Source organism: Lemur catta, chromosome 9 (genome assembly GCF_020740605.2).
Source record: "Lemur catta isolate mLemCat1 chromosome 9, mLemCat1.pri, whole genome shotgun sequence".
Lineage (NCBI taxonomy): Eukaryota > Metazoa > Chordata > Mammalia > Primates > Lemuridae > Lemur > Lemur catta.
In genome coordinates this window covers 94,122,184-94,139,859 of record NC_059136.1, presented here as the reverse complement: position 1 = coordinate 94,139,859, position 17,676 = coordinate 94,122,184, and the positions used below count along the sequence as shown (strand labels likewise).

Below are 17,676 nucleotides of genomic sequence, written 5' to 3'. Positions count from 1 at the left end.
TGTTAATATCCCAGCCATGTTAAAAAGTGCTAGGACATCAGGCAAATCTAATCTTCAAAGCCAGTCTCTGGGGTACTACACAAGTATGCACATCACTACCCTCAAGAAAATAAAATCACATAGGTTAAGACAGCTTACCAATGAAATAATTTCCAACTGTGTTAACAGGGCTTTAGGCTAAATGAATTAGACCTGTATGACATGCTTCAGTTAATGAAATTCAATTTTCAAATGATTTAAACAAAGAATAAACTCATTTAGTGGCCTCTTACTAGTACAGTGTTAACAGGATGGACTCCTGCTATAGGACATACACATAATTTTGAGTTCCACTTGAAAAACAGTGGAATAAATTTCATGGCATATCTTTACATTCCTAAAATGTCAGCACTCTGAATAAAAGTCAACAAAAGTTAACAACTGGTAATCAATTTATTAAAACAGTTGACTCAAGCATCTGCAATAGTGACTTCAACCTCCACTCCTGGCTCAATACTGATAGAAGTAATCTGCTTAACAATCTCAGAAGGACTATGCAAGTCAATGAGTCGCTTGTGGATTCTCATCTGGAAGCGGTCCCAAGTCTTAGAACCTTCACCACAAGGAGTTTTTCTTGTAGTGATTCTCAAAGTCTGCAACAAAAGACAAAGGAAACCAAGAGTTTATGATTTTATACTTATCCCTAGAACCTCTGGAAAATCATTACTTTGAAATACTTCAAGAGGTTTACGCTTGGTATTCCTCTTTACATTAACAGGTTTTCAGAGACCATGAATTTAAATTGCCGGGTTCGTTTTCACCCTGCCAGGATACCACCCCCTTAGGACTATCAAGCACCAGACCACACCAAGAGAACAGCAGCAATAAGGCTTCAACTTTGAACAGCAAACACATACATAATAGGAACCAAAATCTACCAACAACTCTTATTTGAGTTTGTACCGTTGGCGTCAGTATTTTTTAACAATGCCTGTGGCAAGCAAACCCTTAAAGGACAGGAAATTTGAATTTATGCAACCACCAGAAACAACCCCTACCCCTTCCCGCCCCTGATTTATTTTACCTTGGTTGGCATCCGAACTGGTCCTTTCACTTTGAGGTTCTTTTCCTTTGCGCCTCTGATCAAGTCAGCACACACTACAAGGAAACAAAAGCACATTTCAGTTCATTCTAAAAAAAGATCATCCCGACAAATTTCAACTTCTGCTGGCTCAGAATAGCGTATAAAACTATCACTATCAATTCAACACAGTAGTTATCTCCTCATCGCCAGTTCTGCGTAAGAAGGACAGCGAAAATAACTTCATGCCGTTTTCTCCTATCATTTCAAGCTACTTCTCACTTGACTTCTTAAAGTCAACCGTGCACAGCAGCAAATCAAGTTCATCGCCTTTTGTTTGAAGCTTCACCTTAAACTACTGTACTAACCCTTCTCTAAAGACTTTACGTTGCGGCTGGTGAGGGTAATTCTTATTCGGTGAATCGCCACCTCCGGCTCCACGGGTGTTTTTCCGGTGTCTTTAAAAGCCTGTTGTTAAGGGGGAAAAACAGTAAGACAAAAACCGTCTGTCACTTCTGGAGGAAGGATTCCTTACGAAGCTTCCCGGGTTCCTCCACCACTGAAGGAGCCCCAGTAAGCGAGCCAGCCCGTCCTCTCACCGCCTCCACCCGCGCATCCGCTCCCAAACAGCACGAGCTCGGGCCCCGCGGGCGCCCTGAAACGCACCATGGCTGCGGCGCGGCTTCCTGACCGACTTGTTCCTCGCCGAGAGCGAACAGCGGTGAGTCAGGAGCAGAAGCCGGCACAACAGAGCTCCACTGCACCCGCGACCGCCTCTTCCTCGAAAAGAAAGGCGTGCAGGCTGAGGAACGCTTATATAACCACGCTCTCATCCGGGTCCCACACGCCCCGGAAGAGGAACTGCTCCACGGGCTCTAGGGCGGTCGCGCAAGGCCGGGCGGGAACACCCGTGGAGTTGGCGGGAAAGGCGCAGCTGTGGGCGCCCCCTGTCGGCACGGCGGAGTCAGAGTCCCGAGGGGTAGGGTCCCCGCCAGGTGACAGAAGAGACTGAAGCCTGAGAAACTCCTCTGTCCGGTGCACCTACCCCTCGCCCTGGTAAAGTACAAATTTTGCTTCCCATGCAAACCAAGACACTCGTTGTTCTCTGAGGAAGTTGGTAACTTTTCTGTGTTTAACTGACATGAGTATTGGGAGCAATGGTTCTGATAAGCTCAACATGCTACTTTAAAATTAGTGGACAGTTATTTTCATAACCTGCGATGTCACTTTGTGATATTTCAGCATCTGGCTTCCCCGCCGGCTGAATCATCTGCATCTATTTCCGGAGAGTACCTGAACTTGGCTTTTCCTCCCTCCGGGAAAGTGAGGGCGAAAATGCCAGGCTGCGCGCTCGGTCCAGGGTGGGAGAGTGTTGTACCTGGTGGTCCAGCCTGGGACCCCAGTCCTAAGACCTCATCTCCCCGGTGTCGGATAAGGGAATATTAAGAAGATATACTCCTTAATACTGAACATCTGTTCACAATCAAATATGCGACAAAGTACAGCGGAAAACCCAAAGTGGTCCACGGCGCGCGGCCGCAGAGCGCGTGGTGAGCACACTTACCCTTGGAGACGAAGTCGCGAGGTGGGTTTGATCCAGGGCAGAAGGAAGGGTAAATAACCTTATGTAACTTCACAGCTGAAGCTCTGAGCCAAAAGTTATTTGCTTAGATAGACTGAACTGGGGAGGGGCAGAGCTCTGACTCCTCCAACCAGGGCTCTTTCTTGAGGCTTTCTTTTCTGTCCCTTGAGAGGGAATTATACTTGTAACTATTAATATTTGGTGATAATGGAACATGGCTAATAACCGGCTTTCTTTGGCTCACAACATATACTAGGTTTTGCTGCCATTTAACAATTAATTTAAATGTTAAAATGTGGATAATTTCCAGTTCAGTTATCTTTTTAAATGTAATCCATTGCCTGCAAATGCTGTATTAGTAGAATTTGCAGCAGAAAATGTGAACACCTGCGATCTTGTTGTACTAGCTATAACGTAAACGAGACTTCATAACTTTTGGCTTTAACCTGTTGGTATTGCTGGAAGTGCAATAACCGCTCAGCCCCCCGGGATGCGATCAGCCACCGCTGCCGTAGTCCCAAACGTGAGCCTGCACCTGCAGGGAAAGCGAACAGCGGCCTTCATGTTTCACTCATGCTCAAAGACAACCAGAAATTCAAGGAAGGCATTTCATTGGGACATACAATGTAATTCTTTTCAATAACAAATCTGGTACATCTTTTCTTAGATTTGCCTTACCCTTTAAGTACTTGAGAAACTGGTGAACAAATTAACTTGCTTGGCCACGAAAAAAGGAATTTCAGTATAGATAAAAGCAAAATATGGCCCACCATGTATGGGAAAAATGGCTGATGTGACTGGAACTAAGGAAACAGCTGGTTAAGATACTATTAGATAAGTATAATAGAAAACATAATACTTTGTTTGTTTGTTTTGAGGCAGTCTCACTCTCTTGCCTGGGCTAGAGTGCCGTGACATCAGCCTAGCTCACAGCAACCTCAAACTCCTGGGCTCAAGCAATCCTCCTGCCTCAGCCTCCTGGGTAGCTGGGACTACAGGCACGCACTACCATGCCCGGCTAATTTTTTCTATTTTTGGTTGTTTGGCTAATTTCTTTTTATTTTTAGTAGATACGGGGTCTTGCCCTTCCTCAGGCTGGTCTCGAATTCCTGACCTCAAGTGATCCTCCCGCCTTGGCCTCCCAGGGTGCTAGGATTACAGGTGTGAGCCACCACGCCCGGCCAAACATAATACTTTTTTTGGAAAACAGTTTGGAGGTTCCTCAAAAAATTAAAATAGAACCACCAGCAATCTCACTTCTGGGTATAAACCCAAAGGAAATGAAATCAGTAAATCAAGGAGATATGTGCACGCCCATGTTTACTGCAGCACTATTCACAATAGCCAAGGTATGGAAACAACCCACGTGTCCATCAGTAGATGAATGGATAAAGAAAATGTGACACACACACACACACACACACACACACACACACACACACACATAATGTATGTTATTCAGCCTTATAAAAGAAGAAAATCCTGCAACAACATGGATAAACCTGGAGAACATGAGGTAAGTGAAATGAGCCAGGCACAGAAAGACAAATACCGGGTGACCTCACTTACATGTGGAATCTAAAAACGTTAAACTCACAGAAGCAGAGAGCAGAATACTAGTTACCAGGGTAGGGGGAAGTATGGAGGGAGGTTGGGAGATGTGGGGGAAAAAAAGATCACTATTTTAAAGTTTATTAGTTTTATTATAGTTTCAAACATTTTGTTGTATTTTTCTCTTGAAAGTTAGCAGCTATTGTGGCCCCCAATTTCCATTTAAAATGGAATGTTCTAATATTAGATGTGAGATATTCATTGAACAAAAAGTAACAACTAACAATAGGCAAAAAATAAGAAGACAATACATAATTTCACCATTCAGAGATAAGCACTGTTTATACCTTCAACTATGTATTTTTTAAAAAATGGGCTTGTATCCTATGTAGAGTTTGGTCACCTGCTTTATTTGCAGAATATTTTATCATAGTAAATATACTTTTGCAACATGCCTTTTAATGACTGTGTTATCATGAATTGAATAATTTGTTGAATCAGTCTTCTGTTTTCAGACATTTAGTTTTCTTTTCCCATATTTCACTCCTACAAACAGTATAATGAGGTAAATATGTAGGTCAGGGTTTCTCAATCGCAGCACAATTGACATTTTGGGCCATTCTTTGTTTTGGGGGACTGTCCTGTGCATTGTAGAATGTTTAGCGACATCTCTGGCCTCTACTCACTAGATGCCAATAGCAACTCCTCCCCGGCATTTGTGACAATCAAACATGTCTTTAGATAGTGTCGAGACGTTTGAATCAGTCCTGGTTGAGACCACTGTTGTGGATGAATCTTTTAGCTCATCTTTATTGCCTTAGATCAATTACTAAATATACTTTCCTTTGATAGCTTAATCAAAGAATAAGCATATTTTAAATACTTTGGTATTAAATAAGTTGCCCTCTGGGAAGGTTGTGCCCAAACAGATACTTCCTCCAGCAGTATAATAAGGATTTTAGTGTGAAAAAAATTGAATTTCATTTTTTGAGACAAAGTCTCGCTGTCTTGCCAGGGCTAGAGTGCTATGGTGTCACCCTAGCTCACAGCAACCTCAAACTCCTGGGCTCAAGCAATCCTTCTGCCTCAGCCTCCTGAGTAGCTGGGACTACAAACGAATGCCAACTCACCTGGCTAATTTTTTCTGTTTTTGTAGAGATGGGATCTCACTCTTGCTCAGGCTGGTCTCCAAGTCCTGAGCTCAAGTGATCCTCCTGCCTCTGCCTCCCAAAGTGCTAGGATTACAAGTGTGAGCCACCGCGCCTGCCCTGAATTTCATTTTAAGTTTAAAAATATTCCTAAGACAACCATGAAATTGGTGTGTTCACAGTCTCTATCCATAGCCTTTCTTAATAATTTTTATAGTTCCTTTCAAATTATCTTGTAAAGGCTTGTACTGCAGGTATTTGTGTGGGTCTGTGGACAGCCATCTACTGGTCTTTTGCTGCAATGACAGTGTCATCTTCTTTCAGAAGGAAATTTATAGTGATCAAAAATTCATAGTATACATATGTATATTTACGAATGAAATTAAAAAGGTAAATTGTCAATGAATAACATAGATCAGTCTATTTATACACAAAAAGTAATGCCCCCTTATCCAAGGTTTTGGTTTCCTAGGTTTCAGTTGCACGCAGCACAGTACAAAAAGGTTTTTTGAGGAGAGAGACCACCTTCACATAAAGTATATATTACAGGATATTGTTATAATTATGTTTTTTATTATTTATTGTTATTAATCCCTTTCTGTGCCTAACTTATAAATTAAATTTTATCATAGGTATGTATGTACAGGAAAAAACATAGTGTCTATTGGGTTCAGTACTCTCCGAGCTTTTAGGCATCCAGTGGGGGTCTTGGCATTACCTCTTGTGGGTAAGGGGGAACTACTGTATTTTATCTGCATAATTTTTGATCTAAATAAAATTATTTTGTTAAGCTTCTTTAGTCTGAAATTTAAGAATATAAATCAGAGTTTAAAACTTTCTGCTGTGGTGACCCGTGTTGTCCTGGAAGGAGAGTGGACTCTAGGGCAATTCCCGTGGCTTCCTGGGATTATATGGGAGGATTTAGGAGAGTACTCAGCATAGGAGGGCGGCCAGCACTGTTGGAAGTGCTCTGTCTGTATTAATACCAGGCCATGTGATCCTCACATCAACCTTAAGATGTAAGTGCTGTTATTTATATCCTATGTATGAGGAAGCTGAGGTAGGTGACTGCTCAGGGTCACAGGAAAAGCCAGTGTTTGGATCTGTGCAGTCTAGCTCTAGAGCCTGCACTCTTAGCCACTGTGCTGTGTTACCAGTGCAGTTAGTGCTCACCTTTATCATTAGTAGTGGTAGTGTGTCTGAGAGATGGAAACTCCTATTGTGTTAAGTAACATGGCATGAAAGGGCTTTATATTTTTCACTATAGTTAAGGTCAGCAATTTTACTGAGCTACTATTGTGTCCACTACAAGGTAGAATGCCTATTTTAAAATTCTCATTCCTTCCTTTGAGGTTCTGTAGATACCCAAGGCCAGTAAACTCTACTTGCTCATTAAAACTGTTTCCCTAAAGTGGGTGAAGGAACAGAACTAGGGACACAGTAAGGTTTGTTTACTGAGAATGAGTCCTATGGAACATAGCTTGGTAATTTCCAGTGATGTTTAACCGCAGACTGTCCTGCCCACTAGGCCTCACACGTGCCCCTTCATCCCGCCTCCCCCGGCCCCCCAGGCTGCACACGACCTGAAAAGTCGCTGGTCTGCTTCCATCACATGGTACCATTTCCTGGTCCCATTCTTTAATAAAAATCTAGGAAAGAGTCTATTACTTTCTGGTAATTTCAGGTTATTAAAACTCAGTCCAGTTCAGTTTAAAACTCTAAAGTGATATCCAGTCCAAACTTTCCCCGACTGGTTACACTTGAGTATGAGTAAAGGGACCATACAATTTAAAATAGAAATTGTAACACTTTTGAGTGAAAAGTGGGCACCAGTATTAACAGTAGTACCTTGGCCATGGACTGAGGCTATCGGGCCAAAGTGGATAAACAGGCACCCTAAATAGGTTGAAGGACTTGAAACAGGGAGGAGGGACCTTCCTCTGCTCCGTCAAGCCTCTCCCCCCGCGGATTCTAAACCCAGCCACTCTGTTGCTGGGGAGTGGGAAGGAAGGAGAGAGAAGGCAGAAGCCATCTGGCACATCTAGCAATGTTTTGGTGGTGGAGAGATATCCTTGGATCTGTTTGATTCTGTGCAATAGCCTTTCCAAGTCAGGAGATCACCCAGTTGAACACCCTTTAAGGCTGAATAATATTCTGACAATGGAAATTTTAAAGTAAGTGGTACAATGTGATTTAGTTTTTCAACACCTAGATTGGGCTGTTTCATGGAGAATTGACAATAGGGAAGCAAGGTGTGAGAAAGTTCTTATATTCTCTTCCAGCGATGTGAGCTAGCCCTTAGCAATGTAGATGATAAGTCGTTGATTCCTGGATACATTTCTGGGGTCCAAATGACAAGATTAGAGGATGGAGGAAAAAGAAGAATTAAGATGATTTCTAGTTTCTGGCTTTTAAAAGCAGTGCATTTGGGGGTCATTAACTCAGATAAGGAAGACTTGGGAAGGAGTGGAAAACAATCACTTTGTTTTGAGCAAGTAAAGTTTGAGTTGTAGAAATGTAGATAGAAAATGTAGATAGAGAGGAAGCAGCAGGATATGCTCTGCGCTCAAAGAAGAGACGGGGCTAGAAATGTGTTTGGGGCCCATTAGCATGGAGATGGTCCTGGGACTGATGACATCATTGAGGAGAACACACACAGCCTGAGAAGAGAAGGGGACTCAGAGCAAAGTCCTGGGGCACTCAGCATTTAGAAGGAGACTGAGGAAAAAGAACCCAGGAGGTAGGAGGAAAATAGAATAATAAAAGCCAAGAGAAGAAAGTAGAGTAATTTCAACCGGAGGGAATGGTCAATTAATGTATTATACTACAGTAATTTCAAAAAGACAAAAACCACCTGATCATCTCAATAAACACCAAAAAAGCATTTGAGAAATTCAACACTCCTTCATTATAAAAACACAACAAACTAGGAATAGAAGGAAACTTCTTCAATCTGATAAAGGGATTCTATGAAAAAGCCACAGCTAATATCTTACTTAAAGGTGAAAGACTGAACATTTTCCCCCTAAGATCAGAAACAAGACAAGGATATTTGCCCTTGTCACTTCTGTTGACCATTTTACTGGAAGTTCTAGCCAGGGCAATTAAGCAAGAAAACAAAATAAAAGAGATCAAGATTGAAAAAGAATTAAAGCTATTTCTATATACAGATGAAATTATTTTGTATACTGAAAATCCTAAAGAATACGTTAAAAAATTATTAGAATGAATAAATTCATTCAATAGGTTGCAGGATATAAGATCAATTAAAAATTAATTGTGTTTTTATACACAAGAAATGAACAATCCAAAAGTGAAATTAGGAAAACAACTGCATTTACAATAGCATCAAAATAATAAAATACTTTAGAACAAATTTAACAAAACAAATCCAAAATTTATACTCTTAAAACTACAAATCATTTTTGAAAGAAATTTAAAAAGACATAAATAAATGGAAAATACATCCCATGTTCACTGAGTGAGAGACTCAATATTGTTATGATGACAATACTACCAAATTGATCTACAGGTTCAGTGCAATCCCTATCAAAATTCCAGCTGACTTCTTTGCCAAAATTGTTAAGCTGATCCTAAGCCTGTCAATGGAAAAAAATGCCAAACTCTGTAAAATAATTTTAAAAAGATTTACTCTGAGCCAAATTTGAGGACCAAGACCCAGAGCCAAGCTCAAGAAGTCTTGAGCAAGTGGACTCGCTGTGGCTGGGTTATAGTTTCGTTTTATACATTTCAGAGAGACACAGGTTACAGGTAAAGTCATAAATCAATACGTGGAAGGCAGACATTGGTTTGGCCCAAAAAGGTGGGCCATCTCTAAGGGGGGGTGGCTTATACGTTATAGGTGGGTTTAAAGACTCTTTGACTTGTAGTTGGTTGAAGACATGAAGCTTTGTTTAATGGCTTGGAGTGTTTCAACATAAGGAGTCGTTTATCAGAGACGAGCCACCGGACATAGATTTGTTATGTAAATTGAGGACCTGCAGGTTTGTCTTGCATACCATTAGGCCTGTTAATGGGTTACAAAGGATGTCCCCAAGAAGGGGGCATGATGAGGCATGTCTGACCTCCCTTCTCTTGGCAGGCAATTTAGTTTTAGGATATTCCTTTGGCCATGAGGGGGTCCATTCAGTCAGCCAGTGGGGGGGTGGGTGAGCCTTAAAATTTTATTTTAGTTCACAAACCCCATATGCCTATTGTTAAACAATCTTGAAAAAGCAACATAAGGTTGGAAGACTTACACTTCCTGAGTTAAAAACTTGCTTTAAAGCTATGGCAATCAAGACAGTGTAGTATTGTCATAAGGACTGAGTTATAGCTTAGTGGAACAGAATTGAGAGCCTGGAAGTAAACTCTCAACAATTATAGTCAATAAATTTTTGACAAAGGTGCCAAGACAATTTAATGGAAATTCAATGTTGCTGAGACAATTGGATCTTCTCATGCAAAAGAATGAAGTTGGACCCCTACCTCACACAATATACAAAAAAAAAAAAAAATTCAAAATGGCTCTAATATCTGCACTCCCATGTTTATTGCAGCACTATTTATAATAGCCAAGATAAGAATCAATATAGGCGTCCATCAACAGATGAATAGATTTTTAAAATGTGATATATATACACAGTGAGATACTATTCAGCCATTAATAAGAATGAAATGCCATCATTTGCAACAACACGGATGAACCTAGAGATCATTATAAGTTATATAAGCCAAGCACAGAAAGACAAATACTGCATGATCTCACTCATATGCGGAATCTAAAAAAGTCGATCTCAGAGAAGTAGAGAGTAGAATAGTGGTTACCAGAGGCTAGGGATGGGTGGGGGAGGGATGGAGAGAGATTGGTCAATGGGTACAAAGTTACAATTAGACAGGAGGGATAAGTTCTGGTGTTCTACTGCACAGTAGGGTGACTATAGTTAACAATAATGTATAGTATATTTTAAAAGAGCTAGAAAAGAGAATTTTGAATGTTCTCACCATAAGAAATAACAGGTATTTGAGGTCCTGGAGATGCTAATTATCCTGATCTGATCATTATACAATGTATGCATGAATTAAAACATCACCCTGTACCCCATAAATATATACAATTATTGTGCCAATTAAAAACAAAATAAGGCCGGGCATGGTGGCCCACACCTATAGTTGTAGCACCCTGGGAGGCCAAGGCAGGAGGATAGCTTGAGGCAGGAGTTTGAGACCAGCCTGACCAAGAGTGAGACCCCCGTCTCTACTAAAAATAGAAAAATTAGCTGGCCAACTAAAAATAGGCCAGGCATGGTGGCTCACACCTGTAATCCTAGCACTCTGGGAGACTGAGGTGGGTGGATTGTTTGAGCTCAGAAGTTTGAGACCAGCCTGAGCAAGAGCGAGACCCCATCTCTACTGAAAATAGAAAGAAATTGGCTGGACAACTAAAAATATATAGAAAAAATTAGCTGGGCATGGTGGCGCATGCCTGTACTCCCAGCTACTCGGGAGGCTGAGGCAGAAGGATTTCTTGAATACAGAGGTTTGAGGTTGCTGTGAGCTAGGCTGATGCCATGGCACTCTAACCTGGGCAATAGAGTGAGACTTTGTCTCAAAAAAAAAAAAAAAATTAAAAATTAAAAAAATAGAAATAAAAACAGAAACAAAAAATTAGCCAGGCATGGTGGCATGTGCCTGTAGTCCCAGCCACTTGGGATGCTGAGGCTGGAGGATCACTTGAGCTCAAGAGTTTGAAGTTGCTGTGAGCCAGGCTGATGCCTTGGCACTGTAGCCTGGGCAACAGAGTGAGACTTTGTTTAAAAAAATAAATACATACATACATAAATAAAATGTAAAAAAATAGATTTAAGACCTAAATGTAAGAACTAAAACTATAAAACTCTTCAGAAGAAAACATACATTTTTGACCTTGGATTTGGCAATAGTTTTGCAGATATAACACCAAATGCATGAACAACAAAATTAAAAAAAAGAAAAACTGGACTTCATCAAAATTAAACACTTTTGTATGGCAAATGAAAACTACCAGAAAGTGGGAAGACAACCATAGAATGGGAAAAATATTTGCAAATCATATATCTGGTAAAGGACTTATATATAGAATATATAAAGAATTCTTGCAATTTTATAATAAAATGACAAATAACTCAATTTAAAAATGGGCAAAAAATTTTGAATAGAAAATTTTTCAAGGAAAATATAAAGATGGCCAATAATCACATGAAAAGATGCTCAACATCATTAGCCATGAAAATGAAATCAAAATCAAAATTGTAATGAGACATCACTTTATCCCTATTAGGAAGGCTACAATTAAAAAGACAGATCATGACAAGTGTTAGCAAGGACGTGGGGAAATTGGGAACCCTCCTACATTGCTGGTTGGAATGTAAAATGGCTCAGCTGCTTTGGAAAACAATTTTTCATTTCCTCAAATGTTTAAAAATAGAGTTAACATATGACCCAACAATTCCAATTCTAGGTATATGCCCTAGAGAAATGAGAACATACGTCTACACAGAAACTTGCATGTGAGTGTTCTGAGCAGGATTACTCACAATGGCCCAAAGGTGGAAACAACCCAAATGTCTATCAGCTGATGAATGGATGAAACAAATGTGTTATATCCATAAAATGGAGTGTTATTTAGCAATGAAATAGAATTAAGTGCTGATACATGTTACAACAGGGATGAACTTTGAAAACAATAGGATAAGTGAAAGAAGCCAGTCACAAAAGATTACACAGTATATGATTCCATTTGTATGAAATGCCAAGACTAGACAATCCTATAGAGACAGAAAGTAGATTAGTGGTTGCCTAAGGGCTAGGAGGGGAGTGTAAGTGGAGTGGCAGTTACAGGGATTTTTGTAGGGGGAAGGGGAGTTGATGAAAATATTTCTAACATTGATTGTGATGATGGTTGCACAACTTTGTGAATACACTAAAATCCATTGAATTGCATACTGTAAATAGATGAATGATACGATGTGTGAATCATATCTCAATAAAGCTATTATTAAAAAACAAGACTGAAGACAGAATTGAGGATTGATTTTATAAAATGGAAACAGTGGGGCAACTTTGATATGAGATGTTTCAATAGAATATTAAAGTGGTTTTGAAGTAGAGACAACTCTTTCAAAAACTTTTACTTTAAATGGTATATGAGTAGGTGTTCAACAGCCATTTTATTTTATTTTTGACTTCTTAATTTTTTTATTAAGATGAGTACTTATTAAGATTTTTATTAAGATTGATACTAAGATTTTTTATTAAATTAATAACAATTAAGATTTATTAAATAAAACGTGAAATAAAATTAATCATCTTAACCATTTTTAGGTGTACAGTTCAGTGGTATTAAGTACATTCATATCGTTGTGAAAGAAATCTCCAGAACTTTTTCATCTTGCAAATCTGAAACTCTAATCCATTAAATAATAACTCTCTTTCCCCACTCTTCTCAACCCCTGTTAACCATCATTCTTCCTTCTGTTTTTATGAGTTTGACTACTTTGGATACCTCACATAAGTGGAATCATACAGTATTTGTCTTTTTGTGACTGGCTTATTTCACTTAACATAATGTCCTCAAAATCCATGCATTTTGCAGCATGTGACAGAATTTCTGTCCTTTTTAAGGTCCAATAATATTCCACTCTATGTGTAAACCACATTTTATTTAACCATTCATCCCTCAAAGGGCATTTGGGTTGCTTCTACCTCTTGGCTATTGTGAATAGTGTTGCTATAACCTGGCTGTGCAAGTATCTGCTAAAGATCTTGCTTTCAATGCTTTTGGATATATACCCAGAAGTGGGATTGCTTTGCTGGATCATGTGGTAATTTTATTTTTAATTTTTTGAGGAACTGCCATACTGTTTTCCATAGCAGTTGCACTATTTAACATTGTCATCAACAGTGCAAGGATTCCAATTTCTCCACATACTCATCAACAGTTGTTATTTTCTGTTTTTTGGATAGTGGCTATTGTAATGGGTATGAGGTGATATCTCATTGTGGTTTTGATTTCGATTTCCCTGATGATTGGTGATATTGAGCATCTTTTCATATGCTTGTTGGCTATTTGTTTTTTAATTTTTAAAATTTTTTTTTCTAGAATACACTTGGAGATATACATTTTGTATTTGTATTACTGCAAGTTCTTTGCCCATTTTTTAATCATCTTATTTGATTTTTTGTTGCTGAGTTGTAGGAGTTTTTTATATATTCTGGATATTAACCACTTATCAGATATATGATTTACAAATATATATTCCATATGTTGCCTTTTCACTCTGTTGATTGTGTCCTTTCATGCACAAAGTTTTTTAAGATTGATGTAATTCCATTTGTCTGTTTTTGCTTTTGTTGTTTGTGCTTTTGTTGTCATATCCAATAAATCATTGCCAAATCCCATGTCATGAAGCTTTTCCTCTATGTTTTCTTCTGGGAGTTTTAGGTCTTACATTGTGTCTTTAATCCCTTTTGAGTTAATTTTTTACATGGTATAAGGTAAGAGTCCAACTTCATTATTTTGCATGTAGACATCCAGTTTTCCCAATATGGTTTGTTGAAGAGATCATCTTTTCCGCACTGAGGGGTCTTGATGCCCTTGATGAAGATCATTTGACCATATAGATAAGGGTTTATTTCTGGGCTCTCTATTTTATTCCACTGGTCTATTTGTCTGTTTTTATGCCAGTATCACAATGTTTTGATTACTGTGCCTTTGTAATATGTTTTGGAATTAGGAAGTGTGTTCCTTTAACTTTGCTCTTCTTTTTAAAAATTGTTTTGGCTATTCAGGATCCTGAGAATCCATATGAATTTGAGGATGAATTTTTTTCCATTTCTGCAAAGAATACCATTGAGATTTTGATAGGGACTGCATTGCATCTATAGATTCTTTTAGGTAGTATGGACATCTTTACAATATTAAGTTTTCCAATCCATGAACACAGGATGTCTTTTTATTTATTTGTGTCATCTCCAACTTCTTTCAGCAATGTTTTTTTAGCAAATGTACAAGTCTTTCACCTCCTTGGTTAGGTTTATTTCTAAGTATTTTGTTCTTTTGGTGCTATTGTAAATGGAATTTTTTTCTTAATTTCCTTTTCAGATTGTTCATTATTAGTGTACTGAGATGCAAGTAATTTTTATTTTTAAATAGGTGTGTATGTCATAAAGAATTCCTAGCATTTGGAAAACAAGAAAAGTCTAAAAAATAAAGGAAAAAATCCACAGTCCCCCAGACAACTAGCCCCAGACAAGCAAAATTTTGTTTTCAGTCTTTTCTCTCTGTATGTTTTAAGAAAATTTGTAGATTTAAAAAAAACGGTTATAATCAGGCCAGGAGTGGTGGCTCATGCCTGTAATCCGAGCACTCTGGGAGGCCAAGGCGGGAGGATTGCTTGACACTAGGAGTTCGAGACCAGCCTGAGCAAGAGCAAGACCCCATCTCTACAAAAAATAGAAAAATTAGCCGGTTGTGGTGGTACATGCCTGTAGTCCTAGCTATTCAGGAGGTTGAGGCAGGAGGATCACTTGAGCCTGGAAGGTAAAGGTTGCAGTGAGCTATGCTGATGCCACTGTACTCTAACCAGGGGGCAGAGCAAGACCCTGTCTCCAAAAAAAACAGTTATAATCAAACTGAATGTGTACTTTTGTACTTTGACCCATTCATTTAACACTGTCGTATTTCTATGTTAGTAATGTTAGTGCAATCATCATAGCATTTTGAATCAACTGTTCCACTGCAATTTATTTAATCATTTTTGGACATTTATCTTGCTTTGAATTTATTTCCAGAATAAATGACTCTTAGTGAATTTTGTCAATTATTAATAAAATTCTTATTTTGCAGTATTTCATAGGATGGATTTCCAGAAGCAAAATTAGTAAGTCAGTGAATATAAGCATTTTTGAGGTTCTTGAAACACTGTCAAACTGCAATTGCTTTCCAAAAAGTTGTGGTAATATATTGTCACTAGCAGTGTATAGAAGATCCTGTTACTACATTAAGAAGTTTTTGTGTGTGTTTTAAGATACCTTATTTTTAATTTGCAGTTCTTCAAGTACTCATAAGATAACATTTTCCTATTTTTCATGTTTGTCTCCTGAATATGTTTTCTTTATTGTGAATTGACTTTTCAAGATTTTCGTTCATTTCTCCATTAGGGCATGGTGATTTTTCACTTTTATTTGTATGTGTTCTCTCTATATTTTTTTAATTATAAAAATTATTTATTTCCCCTCCTTTCATACATCTTATTGTTCAGGAAAGAGTCTTACACACGTCTCTGAAATAATGTACTGTCACACGCTCTGTTTAAGGGCAAAACACTGTAGGTAATGCTGATCAGCTGTCCAAGTTCTTAGCTTAACGCAAGCTTGCTTCCTTATTTTACATTAACTTATGGAAATCAGAAATGTCGTCTCCAAAAAATGTTAAAGAGGTTGTAAAAAATAATCATTTTATTTAATATTATAGTTGTAGATACGGAGTATATTTTAAGAAATGAAAACCTAAAAAGAAAACACCACTTAACATCATTGGTACGTCAATATAGGTGTGCAGGAAAAAATGCTGTGATAAACTTATCTTTGACACGAAGAAGTTCTAGTCCAAGCTTTAATACACTTCACTAGATACTTTACTGCTGCTCTTCATTCTTTTCTACATTTCTTTTCTTTCTTTCCTTCCTTCCTTCCTTCCTTCCTTCCTTCCTTCCTTCCTTCCTTCCTTCCTTCCTTCCTTCCTTCCTTCCTTTTTCTTTCTTTCTTTCTTTTCTCTTTCTTTCTTTCTTTTTTAGAGACAAAGTCTTGCTCTGTTGCCCAGGCTAGAGTGCCGTGGTATCAGCCTAGCTCACAGCAACCTCAAACTCCTGGGCTCAAGCGATCCTCCTGCCTCAGCCTCCCAAGTAGCTGGGACTACAGGCATGTGCCACCATGCCCGGCTAATTTTTTCTATATATTTTTAGCTGTCCAGCCAATTTCTTTCTATTTTCAGTAGAGATCGGGGTCTCGCTCTTGCTCAGGCTGGTCTCGAACTCCTGAGCCCAAACGATCCACCCGCCTCAGCCTCCCAGAGTGCTAGGATTACAGGCGTGAGCCACGGCACTCAGCCCACATTTCTTATTAGAGGATTGGTACAACCTTTAAAACTTCATTAACAGGAGCAAATCCAGTATCCATTGATTTCTTCTCAAAAGGCACTCTAACCGTCAGATAGCTGGGCAGTTTCATTCTCATGAATACTATAGGCATGAAAAAACTCAATAGAACACAGACGAATCCAATGAATAGAAGAAGAGATCTACTGAGTTTTGGAATATTTGGTGCATTGTATTGGTCCAGGATCATGAAACCTAAACCTCCCGTTGTAAACAGGAAGCTGATGCGAGTCCTTCCGTAATATATTGTCCATTTACTCTGTAGGCCAAGAAAGCTACTGGCCTCTGACGCCCGCGTTCACCAGTCGCAGAGCCAACACTCGGAGGTTCAACAATAACATCCTAAATTATTCCTCTAGTGATGGGGAAGTAAAACACCATCAGCAGAGCGCACACCGTCACGGCCCACGGCAAGTGCACACAGGGTGGCTTCTTCAGCTTCAGGCTGGGGACATTCGAGCACTAAGAATGGGACTTGGTACAAAGTCTCCACGTTGATGGCAGCAGGAGCAGCCCCCGGCCTTGAGCCCCACGTGCCACCCGGAAACAGTGTATATGTTCTCTACATAATAAAAATATTAATCTGTTGTCTCATTTTGACAAAATTTTTCTCAGCCCATTGTCTGTATTCGATTCATATTTTAATATACAAAAATTAGCACTTTTGTAATTAAATGTGGCAATCTCCTCTATAGTTTTTCCACTGCTTTTATGCCTAGAAATCCCTTCTCTCTTCCAATTTATAATAACTTTTCAATTCTGTGTTTTCCAGTTTTATATATGCTCTTTAATCCATCTGGAAATGATTTTGGTATGTGGTATGTAAAGTATTTATTGAAAAAAATATCATTTTAGTAAAACTAATGGTGGTAGGCTGAAAGCTGCCTGAAAACAGGAAGCATGCTTTATTCACTCTTGGGTCTCCTGACTCTTCCAGACAGAGGATCACTAAACTCAGCTTCTCTTTGCTCAGCTGCTGCTGCCCACGCTACATCCAGAAAGGTGGGTCTCCACTCCTCCTGTCTGCTCCCTCTGCTAGGAGACACTAACCACCTGTGCCCTTGCTGGTGTCATGACATCTGCCCAGGGTTGCTTCCCCGCTTGTCCCTTGTGGACATCTTCCACCTGAATCTGCGGCAT

At 39.1% G+C, this 17,676-nt stretch overlaps 1 protein-coding gene, 1 non-coding gene and 1 pseudogene across 2 annotated transcripts; all 3 read right to left on the bottom strand.

Annotated features, from left to right (window-relative positions):
* Nucleotides 1-413: 413 nt before the first annotated feature.
* Nucleotides 414-1,905, bottom strand: RPS20 (ribosomal protein S20). Its single transcript, XM_045560813.1, has 4 exons — nucleotides 1,727-1,905; nucleotides 1,429-1,528; nucleotides 1,064-1,137; nucleotides 414-632 (listed from the first exon to the last, which is right to left on the bottom strand). The coding sequence occupies exons 1-4, from the start codon at nucleotides 1,727-1,729 to the stop codon at nucleotides 450-452; spliced, it is 360 nt and encodes a 119-aa protein (XP_045416769.1). The 5' UTR covers nucleotides 1,730-1,905; the 3' UTR covers nucleotides 414-449.
* LOC123645506 lies at nucleotides 1,205-1,272 on the bottom strand. Its single transcript, XR_006737618.1, has one exon. It is a non-coding gene; the product is annotated as a small nucleolar RNA U54 (small nucleolar RNA).
* A 14,590-nt stretch (nucleotides 1,906-16,495) lies between the features above and the next one.
* Nucleotides 16,496-17,676, bottom strand: LOC123644426 (annotated as a pseudogene).

What these genes read in the sequence shown, in the direction of transcription:
- RPS20 (XM_045560813.1), bottom strand. An exon ending in CGTAAAGTCTTTAGAGAAGG is followed by an intron (nt 1,138 to 1,428) that starts GTTAGTACAGTA and finishes GTTTCCTTGTAG; the next exon opens with TGTGTGCTGACTTGATCAGA. An exon ending in CAGTTCGGATGCCAACCAAG is followed by an intron (nt 633 to 1,063) that starts GTAAAATAAATC and finishes CTTTTGTTGCAG; the next exon opens with ACTTTGAGAATCACTACAAG.